This window comes from Phoxinus phoxinus (genome assembly GCF_949152265.1).
Source record: "Phoxinus phoxinus genome assembly, chromosome: 11".
NCBI classification, from domain to species: domain Eukaryota; kingdom Metazoa; phylum Chordata; class Actinopteri; order Cypriniformes; family Leuciscidae; genus Phoxinus; species Phoxinus phoxinus.
In genome coordinates this window covers 16,448,658-16,470,418 of record NC_136886.1, presented here as the reverse complement: position 1 = coordinate 16,470,418, position 21,761 = coordinate 16,448,658, and the positions used below count along the sequence as shown (strand labels likewise).

The window sequence follows — 21,761 nt, the reverse complement described above, 5'->3', positions numbered from 1 at the left end:
GTAACAACAACAGCAATAGTAATAACAACACTAATCACACACACACACACACACACACACACGTTAAAAATTGTAAAACATGACTATTTTTAATGTTTTTGAAAAAAGTATCTTATGCAAGTCAAGCCTGCATTTATTTGATCAAAATTTAAAATAATGTTTTTTTATTTGAATATACTTTAAAATATTATTCATTTCTGTGATTCAGCAAAGCTGAATTTTCATCAGCCATTACTCCAGTCTTCAGTGTCACATGATCCTTCAAAAATTATTTTAGATTGTAATAATATTTCACAATGTTACTGTATTTTTTGTATTATTGATCAAATACATGTAGGCTTGATGAGCATAAGAGATTTCTTTCAAAAACATACAAAAAATAATGTTTCCAAACGTTTGACTGGAACTGATATATTTGTTTTTATTATTATCAATAAAATGACTATCAAAATAATTATTGCAACAAAATAAATATGAAATATCAAATAAGTATTATTTATTTGTAAAGTGGATGTTTGTTATGTTTCAAATGATGCAACTAAAGATATACTGTTCAATCATTAAGACAAAAGCATTTGGACACGTTCTACTTGTCAAACATTAGTGGATCATGTGATGAATTACACCTGTGGTTCCACCTCTGCTAGGACACCTGTTTGACCTCTGACCTCATACATCAACTAAAATTACCTGTTGGTTAGAAGTAACAGCAAACATGCCTAACACTTAAAGCTAGTTCTTCTGAAAGGCCTAGCATTATTAGTTTTAAAACACTTATCTGTTAATATTTTGTTTCTACAGTAATGTAACCCTAAGTAATCTAACACTAAGTATCCAAACCAATTTTGGGGCTGCTGTATATTCCTCATGTCACTGCATTCATTTGAAACCATACCAGCCATTTGAAGTGGAGTAGGACAGTTTCCGTGAGCCAGGTGAGCCCTGCAGGTGCGTGCGGCACTTCAGAAGATGCTTGTATTTGGGGTTGTGCCTTATCCAGCCCAGCAGCGCCTCACACGCGTCCTGCCTCATGCCCGTGTTGGTCAGGCTCACTGCCAGGGCCATGAGGGCCTGAAGGTTGTTGGGGTGGAGCTCCAGACACCTGCACACACACACAACAGGGAAGCATCTAAAGAACCGCTGCTTTTGATGGACACTAATTAGCTGTCTGCCATCATAATAAGAGCCAGATGCTTCCTGATTAGTGCTGGTTTTAATTCATGGGTGGATGCTTGTGTCTTCTCATGTGTCTGCATGGAGGCTGTAAATACATTTAAAAAAACTCAAATAAATCATTTGCTCAGTTTATGACGGAAGTCGCGTTCCCTGTTTTACAAGTGTAAGAAAAAACACAGTGAGGGTGACAACTGGATATTGTTTATTTCTGCACATTACACGGGTGTATCAAAGAATAAACATTGATATGCAACGATGCCAAATAAAAGCATTTTACTAGGTTGTCTTTATGAGAGTCAGTAAAAACATTTTCTCTTGTTGTCCATTGAGACGAAAGCAGTGCACATTGCTAATGATTTACCAGCTAAATCCATCAGAAATATAAATTCTAATCTAATCTGATCTGGTCTAATCAGATTATTAGGTAATAGTATACTCAACCATCCACCCCCACTCCCTCCAGCCAAAATAAGATGTCTGCTGTGTCCCGATTCACATACTTACACTACGTACTAAAAATATGTACTTCAGTATTTCTTATGAGTACGAAGTAACTTATTACGGAAATAGGACTCCAATTCCAGTCAATTCCAACAAGGGGAGCTACAGTTCCCATAGGGACATTCCAAACAAAAGTGAGCAACTGAATCCTTTCACAAATGGCCGTTCCATAAGTCCGTTAACATTTACACCTGACGAACACTTCAAGGAAGTAGTTTTACCACTTATGATAACCTGAGTGGCAAATCCTTGCGATTTATTGAAACTGACTCCAATATTAGGGTATTTTATTTGAGCGGTTACTTGGGATTTAAACACATTATTAACCCAATTGGAAGTATATTTCTAAATACTTGTATTCAGCAAGGACACAGTAAAGACACATTATTACAAACGAAAAAACTACTTAAAAATATATTCTGTTCTTTTTAAACTTTCTATTCATCAAAAAAAAAAAACATGACAAAAATCAGTTTCCGCAAAAATATTAAGCAGCACAACTGTTTTCAACGGTGATAAGAAATGTTTCTTGATCACCAAATCAGCATATTAGAATGATTTATAAATGATCATGTGACACTGAAGACTGCTGAAAATGTGCCATCTCAAGAATAAATTACATTTTTAAATATAGTAAAATAGAAGTTATTTTAATGTTTATAATATTTCACAATACTATTGTTTTACTGTACCAACAGATGACACACCCTTTTAAAATGACATATTAAATAATGTTTGATGATATCAGAGACATTATAAAATCCCTCCATTCAAAAGTGATGTGGATACATCATGGTAACAAAACAGCTTCAAGTGTCACCAATGATTAACACATAGATTGGAGTTTTCATCCTGGTCGCTCAGAGGAACATTGTATAAGATTATAACTGGCTGTTCCATACAAAATGAATGTAATCTCCCGAAGGCCTCTGTGCTTATGAAATGCAATTTTAATTGGATCACCGGGTTAATACAGTAGCCCTTTATCTCGAGCAGAAGAGGGCACAGCAGAGAGCTTGGTCTCATTTGGTGTCACAGATAACCACACGGAGGTGTTCAATTCAAGGCCCGTTTGACATTCTTATGGTTGAACTTCCTCTGCATTAAACACTCAAGCAAACATGCAGAAGGGTCTTGTTTTCATTACTTATACTGTTTCTATTCTGAATGAGGATTCACTTTTAGATTAACCTAAATCTTGACTTGACATTGATGGTGATGAGAATTGTAGGTTTATCTCAGCACATACCTCACAATCATCTAGCATACGTACTAATATAAACCAATTCTTTCTACTTATTTCCCCCCCCATAAAAGCTAAGTCAGTGTAAGTGTGATGACTCAAACTTCATGTGCCAGACAGCTATATGTAAAACATCATTTGCATATAAATCATGCAGGGATACTTCCCTACCTCTGGAGGGAGACAATTGCTGCCTGCTCATTCTCATTCTCTGCTTGTGTGGTTCCCAGCACCAGCCAAGCCTGAAAAGAAAATAGGTGCCGAACAATAAGCATTGGGGTTATCACCTTGACTCCGTTGAGGAGCTTCTATTGTGCAGGACCTACAGTGCTAACTCGGGGGATATGATTCATTCTCAAAGGCCTGCGACTCACACATACAACACAATGTTAGTGAGGAACTGAATGGATTTGTGTTAGCATTACTTGGAGATAATGAAACATTGGATGTACTAAATACTGCTAGACAAATTTAGAGTAAACGACTGAATATTTATGCTATGATTCCTAAATGAATCATTCGTAAGGCTATGAATAAGACTAATTATTAGAAGACAAGCTTATTTGTGTTGGAGAAAACTGCGTTCCTTGTGACAAGCCAACAGTTTGTGAATACAATGAAACATTTATTAATGAGGGTTATAAATAGAATAACTTAACATGGTTGGCTGAGTCTGCGCACTTAACTTGCTACACAATGAGTATAGAGTTCTTGATGATATTTCACAAGCAAACTCTCCCCGAAATGTTATTTGCTTTGTAATATTATCTGGTGAAATTCATCTTTTTTTGGAGACACAATCATTTAGAGGTGGGGTAGTTCCAGGAGAAGAGGGATAATCCTTTCTGGGATGTAACTGAACTATTACATCATTAAAGCGTCTGAAAAAGGGAACCCTACTCAGTTACAGGAGTGTTAATGGTTTGCCATCCGTCACTGTCAAGTATGATGTCTAATACAGAGCTCTTATTGAAAATTTGTGATAACATGGAACCCCCTGCCTTGGCTAATCATGCCATGATGTGTAAAAATGTTCAGTCTGGGCAAGAACAAAACTACCACTTATCCCTGTATGTAGGAAAGGTATGACGGTAGTCTGATTGGCAGAACATGTGGCTTGCTGTTTTCAAGCTGTGTAGACGTTGATTTGATGAAAGTACCAGGCTTACTCTTGTTTTATAAGTCCACTCCCTCACCTCTGAATCCTGAGGGTCCTGCAACACAGCTGCTTCCAGAAGAAGTACGGCGTTAGGCAGTTCTCCCTCTCTCGACTTGCGTAATCCCTCCTCAAATGCATTTGGCCAGTCTTTGAAAGGGTTATCTGTGTGAAAGTAGTATCCCTGAGGAAGAAATAATGGAAATAATTAAGTAGTGGACAATTTATGAAGGTTTTACATACTGGAAAATCGAAATAAATAGAAATGTATGAAGGTTTTATATAGAGAATAAATAAATAAATTCATTAAATCATTTGCTTGAATTGTTTCTCCTTTACCTTTTCGTAAGGAGACACATTGGAGGGAATCTGCTGTTGGTCATTCTCTGTTAGCCAGTTCCTGCGAGCGAGTTCTTCCCACTCTGCCTGCATCTTATCCCAAAACTCAGTGTCTGACTGAAAAAGATTTAAGAAAGCAGTCAGAAAGAATAGCTATACGGTGAAAATCATATTCTTGAAAAAATAAGAAAGACATGTTGACACAATGTGCAGTATCAAAACAGTTGTTCTAAAATATGAAAATAGGTTTTATATATCATTCTGTTTTATTTTATTTAACTAATGATATTACATTCAGCGACTCTTAGGTGTATAACAAAAATCAATATTAGCTGAGCTGCAGTGTTTATAGTAAATTTAATGACCAGGAACGTCACAAAACTCCTTCCACATTCACTTTTCAGCAAAGCCAAATGGGCAGTAATTCTTAACAAAACAAAAAAAAGATATATATTCTAGCAATTGGATTGATCCATTTATGTGGTGTCATAAACATCTCAGAAAAGCTTAGGCTATAAAACCTCTGGTGATATTACAGTGATGCAGTTCCTGTAGCTCATCAGGTAGAACATGGCGCTAGCAACATCAAGGTTGGTGGGTTTGATTCCTAGGAAACTAACATACTGGTCGAATACTCCAAAAAATGAAGAGATCCTGAAATACCAATTTGTTCTCAAAATGCATTCATTTACAGAAATTTAAGCCAACTAGAAATGTTATACCACACACACACACACACACACACACACACACACACACACACACACACAAACACAAACACAAACACAAACACACACACACACACACACACACACACACACACACACACACACACACACACACACACACACACACACACACACACACACACACACACACACACACACACACACACACACACACACACACACCTAGTTTCAGTTTTGTCGTTTTTTTTCTCTCAGTGTCCAAAAGAGCAATTCATGCCGAAAACTCAATTTTCTTCTTCCGTAACATCAAGCTCTGGGCAAATCTTAGTATTTAGTCTAGTCTCCGCAGGTGTGCCGCACTTATGAACGTCTCAAATCTGTATCAACATGCCTCTGAACTCTCTCTGCTCAGCAATCTGAATAATGAATCACTGTGCATGAATATTGATGGCAAGAGGAGACTTACACAGCCACACAAGCAATCATTCAGCTCTCAGCCATCTAGGACATTTGGAAATCTCATCTAAAGGGTTTGATTAATCAAAAAAAAAAGAAAAAAACTTTCGGATAGCATTAGCCAGCAGTGCACTGAAACAAAAGGACAAAATGGTAACATTATTTTAAATGTATATATATATATATTTTTAACTTCAAATCTTGTCAGTCAAAACCTCACACATCACTGTCATGTGTAATAAAATCAGAAACGACAGGAGTATTCGTTGAAGTCAGCTACCAATCGATACAGGTCACGAGTCTCATGTATCCCATCATTAGGGCTCATATTCAGTTGGAAATCACTGCTGTAGCTTTTTCAAAAGCCCTCATGGCATGATTCCCTCAGAGACTGTATTTATGATGAGGGTTTTCAAAGAATGTTGTGCGACTGAAAGTTGATGAGATGTTATTTTGTTCAATGACACATCTTTTGTTGAGGAGATAAATGGCCCTCCGTGTTTTATGATGGGCAACAGCTTCGTTAAGTGGCCAATTACGGTAATTGGATGACCCACCCCCCTTATCCCCCCAATAGCTCAGCACAGAGAGAATCCAAGTAGTCAAAGGTCAAAGTTGAAGACTCATTATCTCTCATCCAGAAAAAGACTGCCCGACTGAACTTTTTAATAGCCAGGACATTTGTGTTAAGTACATCCTTCACAACACACATCTTCACGGAACACATCAGAGATTTTCTTGAATCCACTGTTTTTCCGCTATTGTTCCATTTATCTAAATTATAGATCCTTTTTTCAAAAACTTTAGCAACATTACATTTGTTAAAAAAAAAGTTTTTCATAAATTCTGTCTTTATTTCCTCACCCTCAAGTCTTTCCAGCTTATTTCTTCTGTGAAAGTGAATTTTTGAAAAATATCCAGTCCACTTTTTTGACAACAAGGCAACATCACAAAAGAAGTGTTGTTACTGTTGTCTAAAAGTCGTAAAAATCTGTTGGTAATTAAAATAAAGCTTAAAAATGATAAATATTGGATGGTAAAACTGAAATAAAAATAAATTAAAGCTTAAATAGAAAAATAAAAAAGTAATAATAAAATGAAAATTTACAAAATTAATTAAAAATCAAAATAAAAGCTATTCAATAATCAAAATATGAAATAATACTATAATATCATATAATACTAAAAACATTGTACAAACCTAGCCCATTCAATACTTTTTAAGTCTGCTAATCCAAATGATAGGTTTGTGTAAGAAAATGCAAGTTGTAAAATTTAAGTCATTCTTCATTGAAAATCATGATGAATATGGTCGGATTCATGAATTGTTCTTTTGAATCAATAAATTGTTTAATCTGGTTCACAACCTTCACCAGTCTGGAAAGCATCTTTGAAAGCTCCAGTCACCAAAATGTTATATTCCACAGAGATAACTTTTTTTTTTGATGAGCTATTACTTTAACAACTTTCATCACCTATTTTGGGCAAAGCACCTGGACGGTTTCTAAAAATATGTCTGATTGATATGTCAGATACACTGAAAAAGATCCATGAAGAATAATGAGAGCTATGTTATGACATCCCCCTGAAGCAGTAACTGTGTAAGGAGCAGAGAAAAAGCATTCCTGAACACCGGTCTGTCTTTCAAGACTGGCATCTTTCCTTCAGAGTTCTTTTACCTCAAACTGCATTGTTCGCCCCTTGAGAGATTGTGATACAGCTCTATAAGTGCAAAAAAAAGTCTGAAATGTTGTCAGGAGCTCAGCATGGCAGAGGCCTTAACTGATGGCCCCAAAGGGGGTCAGTGTTCTTCCTCATTTTCAAACAAGAGACACATGATCAAGGCCATGCTGTTCCACTGGGGTGAGAAAGTCTTTTCTAATTGGTTCTTGTTTCTGAAATAGAATGCCCTTTGTTTCACAAGTTTGAGACCTTTATTTCTATTTGGACGGTACACAAAAGCTAGTACTTAAACACTTGGCACATGCTTTACCCTGGAAATGGTGAAAAGCTCTAGTATTTCCAATTTCCAATAAAAATTACCTAAGCATCCTTAAAATAAGATACATTTACATTAGAAGCAAAACTGAAGATTCAGAAAATATATCTTGAATTTAGTTTATTCTTTTTTTCTTAGCTAATGTTGTTTTTACCCCCTGTCTATTTTAACCCTTAAACGCATACCTCAGGTCTTTAGTGACCCAGGACATCATTCACTACCTTCTTCCTCATTCATTTTTAAAATTTAGACATCAATCTTCTAAATATTCCTCAGTCAACTCATTATAAACAACATAAATAATTTTTTAAAATAAAAGAATGCCTATTCATTTCCCATTCATTTTTTTGTAAAAATTGTATAGGGTCGCTAGCGACCCGAGGTGTTTAACAGTGTAAGTATATTTTTTTTCTGCACAGCAATTCACCTTTATTCCACAACGTGGCAATGTCTGATACATAATGATGAAGTGACGTTTCACCCGCAAAAAAAGAAAACAAAAGAATAGGAAGTATCATCAGCAAAACTTAGCTCAGTAATTTAATGCAGAAAAAAATGTCACTGCCACTTGATGGTAGCCTGGCAAGTCAGACCCAGATCAAGGAACACACCATTGGCAGGGCTCAATCCGAGGGGCGGGATAAACGGTTGTCTTTCAAATTCCCTCTGCACACAATAGGATAGCGCTTCAACCAACAGCAACGAAGAAGGTGACGTAGTCAGAGCCACTATGCATGCGTTTTCCCACCAGCGGAGCTAGTTGATAGATTAAGCTTTTGCCGTATCCGGTCGGCAAAACTCCGAACACATCTTCCTTTTTTTAAGAATGACTTCAGTGCCGTTCTTTGTTCTTTTCTCAAAGAAAAGCTTAACTCCAAGTCTTCCAGAGTCGCGGCCAAAGCCAATTTGAAAGACCGCTGTTCGCCAGAAGCAGCAGCCATACATTTTCAAGTAGCAGGGAATTCAAGCCCACTGACTCTATACACGATGTGATTGGCCTGACTAGAGTTTGTTTTTTCCAGCTCGCAAGCCAACAGAGAGTTGCTAGACGTAACTGGCTGAAATAAAATGTACTGCCGCTAGGTTTGCGTCTAGATTTCTAGGCTAACTTGATGGTGGATCTGGTGAAGAAGCTGTTGGAAATTGTATGAGATGGCGAATATGAGCCAGACGCTGAATGCACTGTAACTGGGAAATGAGCTCTGGCAAGGACAGTGATGATGGTATAAAACATCTGCTCAAATGGAACCCTTCCAAGCTCCAAAAGATTACAAAATACGCTTTATTTTATCCTTCTGTAATTGTTATTCTAATATCAGGAGAGTTTTATATTTTTGCGACATTATGGATCCGGGTCACTAAAGACCCGAATCTGTAATAATGATTGGCGAAACATTCATGCATTTAAGGGTTAAGGATAAAACTAGCTTGTAAAGAGTAAATGCTCATCAAATACAATTGTTAGTTTATAAATTATAAATTAATAACCTTACAAATAGTATATAAGAGGGGTGTGGACAGTTTTGTCCAGAACAGGAGAAAGTTGGGGTGGTGGATGCAAATAATTATTTGAACTCTCTCAAAGACCAACTCTTTAATAGAGGAGCAAGTGAATATATTCATCTCATAATTACAAACTAAAAGAGACCAAGGGTCAAGTTCATGATTGGAATGATAAAACCCCCTAAGACAGACGTGACAAACAATTAAAAAGCTTGAGTGTGACACTCATACAGAAGTCATACAAATTCCAATGAGGCTTCTACTAAACTTCTGAACAATAACTTTTGAACATATGAGTCAACAAAACCATCAGGGCAAAAATGTAAGTAATCCATATTGCACTTATTACATACATAATAATATTACATTGATATTTGCAATTTAATTTAATCATAATTACTTACCTAAATTAAAACAATGAATTGATCATGTACTCTACTGTTCCTTCAGTAGCTGACTGTATTTTCCCCCCAAAAGCAGGAACTTTCTGTCTGAGAGTTTGGTTTGTTGAGCATATAAAAAAAGAATTGACAAGCTGTCAAGTCCTGCTGTTAAAACCGATCCCTGTCATTTTGCATCATTTGAAACGTCCTACATATTAGAAGATGGAAAGGATCAGAAGATGGATTTTGAGTTACTGGATGTGCGCTATTGTAAATCTATATCCTGTATGCTCAATCATACTATTCTTTCTTTGTGAAATAAATGCTAGTGACAAGTAAAGTGACAAGTAATGACCCAAAAGGTTCCTTGCCAGCACATGGTATTTATACATCATTATTCATTATTCATCATTATTCACAGCATAAATCAGTACATTTAACACACCTTTGTGTTGTGTTTGGCCCTGACCAGCACAGAGTCAGCCAACATCCTGCATTAACCTCCCCTGTCTGCCTGCATGTTTCTAAAAAGAGCAGCATAATTTCAGTTGTATTTTGTTTCCTGCAACCCAACATCCTCCCCTAAGACTGCGGGGCGTAAAAATGTATTTTCCATCTATCTTGCATCTTTATTCAATGCTCAGTAAGCAGCCCAGCCCGCCGTTTCTCCATTTTAATTCATTTTGGGCTCCAAGCTATTTCTTCATTCAGGACATCAACAAATGAAAATGATTGGAAACTGGCCTCACTGTCCCAGAAAGTAGCTTTCTGGATAATTCAGGTCTCCATTCATCTAATAATCATATTAAATATATGCAGTTACTTATAGGGGGGCTGGAGGCATAAGGGCAGCTCTCAGCGTGCAGGCCAGAGTTCCCGTAATGATCGAAACTCAAGGATGGTGCTATCGATCAACCCTCCATTTGTTCCCATCGCAGCCTTAGAATCACTACTTACTGTACACTAAGTCCCGCCCCCCTCCAACTCAATTCCAAACCGAACATCATCTCAGACATATAGCTGTAATAGCCGCTGTCTTGAGGGCTACGAATAGGCAGCATAACCAGTGATTCTGTGCACAGTATAAATTCTGGATTGAGTGGTTCCTCATACTGTAAGTACTGCTCTCACTTTTAGATGTGCACTTCCTCTTCCATTATTCATCTGTTCTTACAGATCCCCCATGTTTTTGCCCTTAGCACTCTACCTCTCCAACACATGTAATACAATAGCAAGTGCTATTCTGGCAAGTGCAACAGCAGACACCCATCAGAAAAACATAAACTTTTAAGCAGTGAGAAATCTTAACACACACGTTAAGTAGACTTATCACATTGTGATGAAATACACAACTTTATTTGCAAGGTTTGGTAACTATTTTGTGTAATCAGCACTAACATTTTTATCTTATTTATTCATTTCGATTTTTAATTATTGATTTTCAAAGACTCTCTTACCCAAGCACAACTGCTGAAAATACTGATATAAATTTAGCTGTTATATAAAAAAATAAGAGATATCGTGTCTAGATGTTTTTTCCCCCCTGAGTGATAGGCCTGTAATTTCTTCCAATGCATCAGCGGTTGTGATCACTGAAGCAGAGGAACTGATGTTTGATAGCGGGGTCTCCAGCTGAATTAGCCCATATCTAGTTTCTGAAAGCACAATACCTTCTCCTCTGCCACCTGATGCTGCATGACTGGCCTATTTTCTCCTCTCAATGAGTAATGGAAAGTTGTAATTTGGTTCAACTTATTCCATGAGCAACAGTGATGACATTATAATCAATAAATTATTGAGTGAGGCTAATTAGCATCACATTGTACTCGTGACAGACAGCAGACGGTTTTTAACTCGTCCAAAGCCACAAAGGTGAGGCCTAATTAAAAAATTCATTTTAGCACACCTTCAAGTTACTTTATATAGATTTTTTTCCATGTTAAAATATTTTCTTCCATCCCAATTTAAAGTGATATGTCACCCAAAAATTTTAATACCATTATCATTTACATACCCTCATGTCATTCGAAACTGTAAAAACTGTATGACTTTCTTTCTTCTGTGGAACATAGAAGATATTTTGAAGATTATTGGTAACAGTTTTGGTGGCTGCATGTTGACTTCCACTGTACAGACCAAAAAAAAAAAAAAAACTCAAAATATCTTAAATATTCTCCACAGAAGAAAGTCATACTGGTTTGGAATGACATGAGGGTGAATAAATAATTACCTTCTCAAAGAGTGTACAAAAGTGTTGGCCCTTGGAAAATTAATTTATTAAACATTTATATTTACTGTATAGTGCTGGCTAATATTAGTGTAGTATTCTCAGCTCCAATTCCAGTCCACTGCTTTTAGTATACAGTATTTAAATCCACTCTGCAGAATTCTGTAGATTTCCCTCCACAACCGGGATAGAAAAATGGAAAATGTCTGTAGATTTCATCTCTGTCTGTTGATAAGTTAATAAACATAGACTTTGGAACAATTTTACAGTAATGCAACATTGGCTGTAAATACACTATAGTAAGCAAATACACTATAGGTAAATACACTACCTTATAAGGCCTGGTTACACAGACAGGGCTTAGATTAAGCCAGGACTAGTCTAATTAGGACATTTATGAACCTTTTTGTAAGATATATCAGTGCACGCAAGCTCAAATATGCATTTTAGTCTGGGACTATGTGAAACCGGGGGTAAAAGTGTAAAAAAAACAGATGCTATTTACACCGAATGTAAATTGGTAGATACTATTTGCACCTAGTATTATAGCAACAAATAATGCAAATAGTGACAGATGCTATTCACAAAATGTGCAAATTAAAGTAATATGCTATTTGTACAAAAGGTAAAAAATTATCTGAGTAATGATGGAGTTAAGCCACAGTCAAACTAGACTTAGAGCATGCAAAATTTGCAACATAATTCAACATAACTTGATTCAAATAATACATCCAAAATGTAAAAATATGCAATCTATTCCGCTTTACTGCAAAGCTGCAATACTCGAGATTTAAAGAGATCACGCTGTGACATATCAATATTATATTGGTCTTACAGCAGGTAATCAACCAAAATGATGCAAAATTCATTAAACATGAAACAAATTCAATTTCAGCCGTAAAGCAGCTCTACAGAAGACAATAGTGTCAATATTTAGCTCAATTCAGTTCAGTGCGTCTTTGAAAAAAGCCTTTTTTTCAACAAAGTTGCCATCTTGTACTCCATGTAAATAGTTGTGGTTGACCGATAATCAGATTTTTTTCAAATAAAGAGAAGGTAGCGTTAATTTTATATATAGTACACAGTGAAAATTACATGTGTTAGTGTTCTCTTCAAAACAAAAGTCTTGCAGGTACCTCATCAGACAAACAGAAAATCGGTAGATTTTGATAATTTAAAAAATGCCTAATATCGGCCTATACTGTATACTAGCCATGGCGATATATTGATCAACTACTAGTATGGCGCAGGCCATTAATGCCCATGACCCATGAGAAAATGATTGTGATGCTCATATACATTTTTAACAGACGCTTTTGGCTTACCTCCACTGCTGCCTTAGCTCTCTCAAACTCTTCCTCCAGAGACTGGTTTCTGGACAGCAGTGTGCTACCCCACCTTTGGTCTTTGCTCAAACGGCCCTGTCAAACACAGGAGTCAGAGAGAACGTGGTCAGCCATCTCTCAGTCACTCTGACAGGAGAAAAGGCCCTGCCCTTGCCAAACCCTGATGCCAGAGGCAAGGAGAAATGCCAGCATTAGCAGCACAGGGTCTTCATATTTTCTTTCTTTCTCACTCTCTTCTGAGGTCCTGCTATCCACACCTAATGTTCTCACCCTCATGATGGCTCTGGACTGGCTTGTCATGCATAGCGCGTTGCCCTGCACATTTTTCTTAGTATGCAAATCTGAAAACAGCATGGCAGGAGACCTTTGCTCAGCATGTATTGTCAAATACGCACCATTTTTAGCACTGTACACCTGAAGACATGCTTCACATGCAACAAAGCCATTCATTTTGACTACACTCCTGTGTGTGTGTGTGTGTGTGTGTGTGTGTGTGTGTGTGTGTGTGTGTGTGTGTGTGTGTGTGTGTGTGTGTGTGTGTGTGTGTGTGTGTGCATATCACACAGCAATGGAAATAAAGCTTACTTGTTTTACTGTCATCTGTTTACATTTGCTGATGGCTCAGGATGTTAAAACAAATACTATAAAATAGTATTATAATATATTTTGCTAACTAGGTATTGCTAGGGCTGTCAATTTATTCAAATTGTTAATCAAACTAATAACAGGATATTCCATTTTAAAAACTGCATTTAATATATCTTCAATCTAGCCTTACTAGATTACTTACTAAAAAAATCTATAGTCTTTAAATTGCTCTGATGGTAGTAAAATTCCTTTGTAAAATTAATGTACAGCCCAGGGGGCATGATTACTTGTGCTACTTTTTCATTCAGTAATCATAAAGCTACCCTTTAAAATTGTACCTTGTTCCTAGGTCACTCTAAATGTCAAGTGCTGAGCTATCAAAGGCAAACTTCCATTCCCCCAATCCAATTCTCGGCATAACAAAGCCTTCCAGGCAGACTGAATCAAAGGAATAGGATGAAGTATTTGCCACCTGCCTCATTGGATATTAATCAATTATCAAGGTTACTAAGTTAAACGGATTTCATACAGGAGGCTATAATGGAAGCCTCAAAAAGGACAATTGGTCTTGCTTCATTGTGCTGGTGCAGCTCTGTATAATTACATTTAATGTGCCCATGTCAGACCCTGTGTCAGTGCAACAATTACCTTTAGCATTACACATTCCATTTCCAGTGCACCCCATGGTCAAGAGACAATTCGAGCTCGATGTTTTTAGAACCATGCAGCTCACAAGTGTAATGATTGCTTCATCATGACTAGTCTTAAGAAATGTACGAAATGTATCTGTACTCCTAATGCAAGGTTTGAGTATATAAAGGTCAGTGGCGTATAGAGTGTCCATGATAAAGAAACATTAATCATGATATAATATTATTTAAACAAATGTTTTAAAATGTAATTTTACTGTTTACTGTTTTGTTTTTCAAACGATTAAATGATAAATACTCTACTGTTCAAAAGTTTGGGGTCAGTATTTTTTTTTTTTTAATAAAAGAAATTAATGCTTTTATGCTGTTCTTTTGAACTTTCTATTCACAAAAGAATACTGAAAAAAATCTAACACTTGTTTCCACAAATATGTTAAACTGCACAACTGTTTTCAAAATTGATAATAATAAAAAATGTTGCTTGAGCTCCAAATCAGCATATTTTCACACAGTTTTGGTTGCTCTTTTGTTTCTGTTTTCATGGACTTCCAGTTTTGTTTTCATCAGTCACATGTGTGTCTTTGTCATGGACGCCATCTCATTATCACGGTGTATTTAAGTTCCTCACCTTCACTCTGTGTTTGTCGGTTGTTGTTAATGTGTGTTTGTAGACAAGCTGTTACTTTGTCGTATGGATTACAGTTTGTTTTCATTAAAGAACCCTTTTTAATTCTCCTTTATCTGGTAACAGATATTATATTTCTGAAGGATCATGTGACACTAAAGACTGAAGTAATGGATGCTGAAAAATTCAGCTTTGATATCACAGGAATAAATTACATTTAAAACATATCAAAATAGAAAACGGTTATTTTAAATGTAATACAAATTTCACAATTTATTTAAATAATATTTCACTTTTTTATCAAATAAATGCAGCCTTGTTGAGAGGCAAAAACATTAAAAATAATGTATACACCCCAAACTTTAGAAAGGTAGTGTCTAGAAGTTTTTTTGGGGAATTTGACCAGTGGCTGGCCAATAATTAATTTGCTAATAATCTAATCATGATAGATAGCAATACAACAGACCTGCATGCTTCACTGAGGGTAAAAGCGTGTAACATTTGTACCCTGTAGCACCACAACAAATTTGAAAGTCCATACAAACTGTGACCCACCACATGGGCACCGCTTCAGTTCATTATTTGCCATGTTTGGTCTTTTGTATTTAATTTGGTGGTGATGCTGTTGCCATGGTACAAACGTATAGATCATTCAGCGATTCATTCATAGAGTGCACAGAGAGGCTTACGTGTCTTCCACTAACATATTGCCTGTTAAGCTGAAAATAAAGAATTCTAGACATTAGCACAGAATGTTACACAATTGTATTGAATGGCTAAAAAAACAAACCATTCACAGTTCAAGTGGATGGACATAGCAATATTTGACAACACTACAAAAGAATGGGACACATGGGAAATAACATGTGAAAGTCACATGTACAGATGATCATGACTCAAGTGTTGCTCGGTGTTGCACTTACTTGTGTTACTGGCACGGCTTCTGCCTCTACTTTATTATTTACCTCCAGGGAGTTCCTGGGGGCAATGTCTAGCTGAGTCTTGCAATCCATAGACCTGAGGTTGAGTCATAAGAAATTAATGTTAATTTTTTATTTTTTTTAAAGGTGTTACTTATTCATAGTTTTCCTTTGACATCACACCCTAATAGGAATGCCCACCTGGAGTGTAAAACAAGGCTTTTCTCCATTGCCCGCCAGTTATTTTTTTTTACCAGGTTTGTACTTAGTACAAATGTAGTATGACCTTATTGATGATGCATACTATGTACAGACAAGTAGATTAACCAAGAATACAAACACAATACATGTTTTTTCCTCACCATTTAGAGTGCTGAGTTTATATTCTGGGCTCATTTGCTTACCTGTATATGCATCAGCAATAAGATGTATACTGAATTGTATTTTTTTATATCAATGTTTAAGTACATTAAGGCAGTTTAAGTGTTTTTCATGTTAAGTTTTTTTATAATGTCCCGCTATTTTTAGTGACTGAAATACTGCAGCAGGTTCTGTATAAGGATCACAAGTGCCCAAAACCTGCATTTTGTTCACATATTTTTGTTTTTCTTCTTTTGAGATGTGTAATCTAAATATTAGTGGCTTGAAACAGATTGTTGGAACAGTTCTATGGATGTTTCGCCCTCCAGGTCTCAGTGCCAGTCGTGTGACTGAAAACTATTAATTCATATCTTTTAGACAAAGAAATTGAGCATTTTCATATCTAATTTTTATTAGAACAGCGACTCACCACACAAATTCGCCAGAAATTTTGGATGAACGTCTTCTCTCAAGTTTCCACTTTCTGCTACCATTTCGCTCTGGGTGTGGGTTGAGTTCTTCCCATTTGTCCAGTGAAGATGGAACTGCTACTGTGAACAAAATAAGGCCATGCCATTTGACAGAGATATACTATCATAATGCAACCTAAGTAAAACACAAACAACACCAAAGTTTGAGGCATTTGCAGCATGCAAGCACATAATGAATAGGGCAAGTAGATAACGATATGTAACCACGTAATGCTGTTTCTAATGAAAAAGTACTATCCGTTACAGAATCTGTTCAGTTAATCGTATGAAAAACCCATTTTCATTTGTGTAACCATCTGATTTCCCTTGACTGATTTGCAAGAGTGCTGCATTATAGTAGAATACCTGAGTCCAATGAAATTTTTTCAGGTGTGCGGGAACAGGGTATACTATGTTCAACATCCACTTGAATCAGCTCCGTTTCATCTGGCTTCCTCCTGTACGGTGTGCCCTTAGAAGAAAGAGGGCTCTTTCTGTCTTTGCTGTGTCTTCTCTCACCAGGCTCACTCAGATCCAGCAAGTCCAGAGAGGAGGACAGTACTGGACAAAGGAAGCAAAAAGAAAATAAATATCATTCACTTGTATTTGTCTTCCAGAAAGTTCAGTGGTTCTGAAGGTGCAGGACGGATCCCATGGCCAATTCCAAGTTTCAAGCATAAGCTCGATTAATACATAAGCTAGGGCAAAAGTGAAATGCACAAAAAGAAGAGAAAGCCTGAACATTTTTTTTTTTTTTAAGTTGTGATGGCCTCAAGAGGAACTGAGAGGGTGAAGGTTCTGGAAAGGAACCACCAGTCACAGTTTTCTCTCAGACTATAAATAGCAGGAGGGAATATTTACTTTTAAGAGTGTATACTAAGGTTGAAGCATGCATCAACAGCCTCCCATCCTTTTATCCATCCCCTTTTGTGTTCAGTAAATAAAAAAATAAAAAAACCCGCTAACATTTGAGAGCAAAGTCTCATTTGTGCATTGCAAATAAATTGTGAACTAGCAAGTTTTTGCTCAGCTTCAAATTAGCACACCAACCAAAAGTCCAGAGTTTAAAGGAAAGAAAAAACATAGAATATAACATTCTAGCTTAGTTATTGCTCTAGGCACTTATCTACCTGCATGGTCACAGCAATAAAAATAAAAAAAATCAGCCAGTTCCGACAGCTCAGGGGCCTGTGCCAAATAATCTTTGATGTTGCATACATGTTCCTCTCCAAGAGAACAAAGAGCGTTTGATATAGTGTGTGTGTGTATATATATATATACACACACAGTTTATCAAGAACACTCTCTACAGAACACTGTCTTCCGCTGCAGAGGGTGAAGGTTTGAGAATAATGTGTTCATTCAATATTCAGAGGGAATGTAGTCAGCTTTTGTGATTAGGTGAGATTAAAGCATAAAAGTTTTAGATGGTTGAATCCCCCATTATACAGTACGGGAACATTAAGAACAGATGCTACAGACATATTCTTCAGCTTCTACCGCCATCCTGTTACCCATCAGGCTTGCAGAACAGAGGTCTTCATAACCAGGTAGCAGACAAAATATCCATGCAGGTCAGAACTGCATATAGATGCCAGCATGGAGGATGCATGATCCAAGCCTTGAGGGCTTGACAGCACACCTTCTGAAATCTGGCACAAACATCAGAGCTGAAACCAGGTTAACACCGCATGCTTTTGTTTCTGCCGACCGCGACCACACAAGCTAAGAGTGCAAGAACCTCAACATGTGCAGTAACCATCAATATAATCAAAAAGATTGATTGAAATAATGAATTATTAATTCCCTTCACATGCACAATAAAACATTGATTCAAATGACATAATGTGCCCACATTAAAGAACATAAAACATGTTTAAAAGGAAGGAAAAACTGTTTTAAACACACGTGTCAAGTTCTTAGTGTCACGCCTGCCAGCCGTAGTACCTATGATAGCCAGCAGTGTGCACTCCTCCTGTCTTCTTTATGGCATTATGAACTACATTTCCCATGACTCATTGCCTGGACTCATCGTGTGCTGATTGCTTCCACACCTGTGTATTATTATCTCGTTTATGTTCTCCATATAAATGTGTTCAGTCATCCTTTGCAAAGTCTTGCATGTTAGTATTACACTGCATTTCTATAACTCTGACTTCCTTATCATGGTCTTGTTATTCTGTCTGTCTCTCTGGATTACCCTGTTTGCCTGTGCCTTGGGACATTTTATTATTATCTGGAGTGATTACCCGTTGGTTTTAACCTCATGCATGTTATATGGATTACAATCAAAGTTTGCGTTCGGATCTCCTACCCAAAAAGAAAATTTGCTTTTTAGAGATCCAGCAGCTGAGTGTAAACCAACATGCAGAAGGGCAAAACCACAGGGTAATCAATCCAGATAACAATAAGAGGTCCAAGGCACAGGCAGGGAGACAGGCAGAAGAACAAGGGAAGGAGAGATGGCTTTCTGAAATGCAGTGTAACACTTAACTAAACATGCAACAAGGCATTGCAAAGAACGACTGAACACACAGGGCTTATATCAGAGAATATAAATGAGATGATAATAGAAGCAGTTCACAGACGATGAGTCCAGGCATTGAGACGTGGAAAATTAAGTTCATTATGCGATAAAGAAGACCGGATGAGTGCACTCTGGTAGCTATAGGCACTCCGGCTGGCAGGTGTACTTGTGACACGTACTGTTGTTGGTTTCATATGGTTTTGAAAAACTTTTATAGCATTTTCAAGAAAAGTTTCAAACATCATATAAAAAAGATTTGTTCACCTTTGAATAAATTAATAGACAGGACAAAACTGAATGTCATGTAATTGACAAAAACATAATTATAAAATATAATAAGTGTAATCATCCGATTTTTCTCTGGTATTGATGTCAAAATGATCGAGCAGATGAGCATGACTGCAGTTTTTGTTTTCTGTTTGTAGGTGTAGATGTAAGAAGTGATATAGAGCTGGAATTCAATGTGGTTTAAATCACTGATCTTGCTTTGAATCTCATAAGTGTCTCAAAGAAAGAAGTATAGGAGTCCTGACGCAATGATAATATGATAGTCAGACAATTCTTAAACCAAAGCAAGTCATAATTTTTTTATTGCTAAAATGAAAAATGAATCAAAAGCTCACTCGGGAGAATCTTCCAGTGAATAATAATTGAATTCAGAGGTGTTCCTTTGAAAGATTACAGCAGTTCCCATAAAAGACCCAAATATAAATTTCTATAATCAGCTCCATTCCTGTTATAGACAGACACTGCTTTAAAAAGCCTGGTGTTCCTCAAAAATGTACGTTTTAGTTTAAGAGTGTAGTTTAATTCAGCATAAAAAGTATACAATGCTATTAATTAATACAAATATTTAAAGTGGTACCAACAAAAAAACTGACTTTAATGCAGTGTTTACTTGGCAATTTACTCTGGCTTCACATTTAAAGCCAGGCACAACTGCGCATAATGTTTGACAGACTGAAAATCTTTCATACTGTGAACTATGTGGCATTTTGATTGCAGAAAGTTCTGCTTGGTAATTTCTGAACCTCAATATGCATTATGTTCAGAGGCACAGTAATAAGCCGACTGCTGCTTCATTGCAACTAAATCGAAAGATCCTCCAAATGTAATCTGTTGGTAAATTAAAAATGCTGTTTTCTACAATCAGAAAGTAAACTAGATCTGGGAGTAGTAGGGGTTGTCTTAATTGCTTTGTGGTGTAGGCAAGACAGGATGCAGTTTTACTTGCTCAACTTCTCAGTGTGAACTTCACGTATACAGCTGTCATGCAGTAAGAAGCCACTTACTTCCTCTTTTAGTAATGTGTCTGTCGGCTCCGCTAATCAGTGGTGAAGATGTATATAATGTGGTGACATCTGCGAGGAATTAATTAGGTAGAAACGTAAGCATGAGTTATATCTCGTGTTAGCAGCCACTACTATGGTTTGCCATGTTAAATGACTACACAAAAATACCACACATTTGTCTGAACAGTGGCATTAGTTAAAAGTTGAAATTTGTTTGGTTTGATAAGGCAACGGTATGCATGTCTTTTGTTTAATTATAATTTACTTAATTAAATTAAGTACCGTAAATGTCTTAACTGAATTTCCTTTAAAGTCATTCAACTCTGCAGTTATCTTGGTAACTCCACCAGACAGCAACTGTATTTCCAGTCATACAAATACATCTATTTGAAATGAATCAATTTGAGTTTCAATCAGGAATAACACTGGTAGGATAAATTGGGCTCCACCCACCCCCCCATGTTAAATGTTTACCATTTTTGTGGAAACCGTAATACATTCTTTGATGAATAGAAAATTTAAATGAGCAGCATTTTATTTTAAATAGAATTATTTTGTAATAGTATAAAATACTTTGATCTCGCTTTTGATCCATTTAATGCATCCTTGCTGAATAAAAGTATTAATTTAAATATCCAAAATCTTACTGACCCAAAAATATTTTAATGGCAGTATAATTTATATAAAAAAGATATATATATATAAAAAAGGTTTTGGTTCTTAAAAATCAGATTATATTGTAAATGTTGTTAAAGGGGTCCTATGCTTTTCCACTTTTTCAACTTTAGTTAGTATGTAATGTTGCTGTTAGAGCATAAAAAAAGATCTGCAAGGTTACAAAGCTCAAAGTCCACTCCAAAGGGAGATATTTTATTTAACAGAATCCACTTTTCAAGAACTACAACGAAAGGTTCGTTTGGACTACAACACGATTTTTCCGGATCTCATGAAGTCACAATGTTACTCATTTCAATAATCCCTGCCTACGGAATACGCAAAAAAGGGGATGAGGCCTGGCTGATCTGCATTAGAGAAGACAGTGTTGCTGCTATGTCATACTTTCAAAAGTATGAGATACTTTCCCCCCCACCCCGTTTCCAAAACTCATTTGTTTGACCTTCCTAAGGCAAACTTAGAGTGGTTAAGATGTATACACTGTTCCTGTTTATCTGTGCGCTGCACATTTTATGGAGAACAGCTTTTTTTTGTTGCTTTTGTAAGCTTTCGCTTTTGTAAGATGGTTCACCGCTCCTTAGGAAAATGAACCGTGCTTTTATTACCGATTACTGTTTGTATTATAGTTTTCCAACA

At 36.5% G+C, this 21,761-nt stretch overlaps 1 protein-coding gene across 3 annotated transcripts in view; it reads right to left on the bottom strand.

Annotated features, from left to right (window-relative positions):
- pex5la (peroxisomal biogenesis factor 5-like a) overlaps positions 1–21,761 on the bottom strand; it is a 97,437-nt gene that overhangs the window by 5,081 nt on the left and 70,595 nt on the right. For 2 of the 3 annotated variants that reach the window (XM_079628418.1, XM_079628420.1), the window contains 8 exons: positions 16,998–17,192; positions 16,592–16,712; positions 15,805–15,898; positions 12,998–13,093; positions 4,416–4,532; positions 4,117–4,260; positions 3,092–3,162; positions 896–1,102 (listed from right to left, as the gene is read on the bottom strand). In XM_079628418.1, the coding sequence (XP_079484544.1) occupies positions 896–1,102; positions 3,092–3,162; positions 4,117–4,260; positions 4,416–4,532; positions 12,998–13,093; positions 15,805–15,898; positions 16,592–16,712; positions 16,998–17,192 (1,045 nt within the window). The remainder of the gene's footprint in view (positions 1–895; positions 1,103–3,091; positions 3,163–4,116; positions 4,261–4,415; positions 4,533–12,997; positions 13,094–15,804; positions 15,899–16,591; positions 16,713–16,997; positions 17,193–21,761) is intronic. The other variant, XM_079628419.1, reaches the window with a different exon arrangement.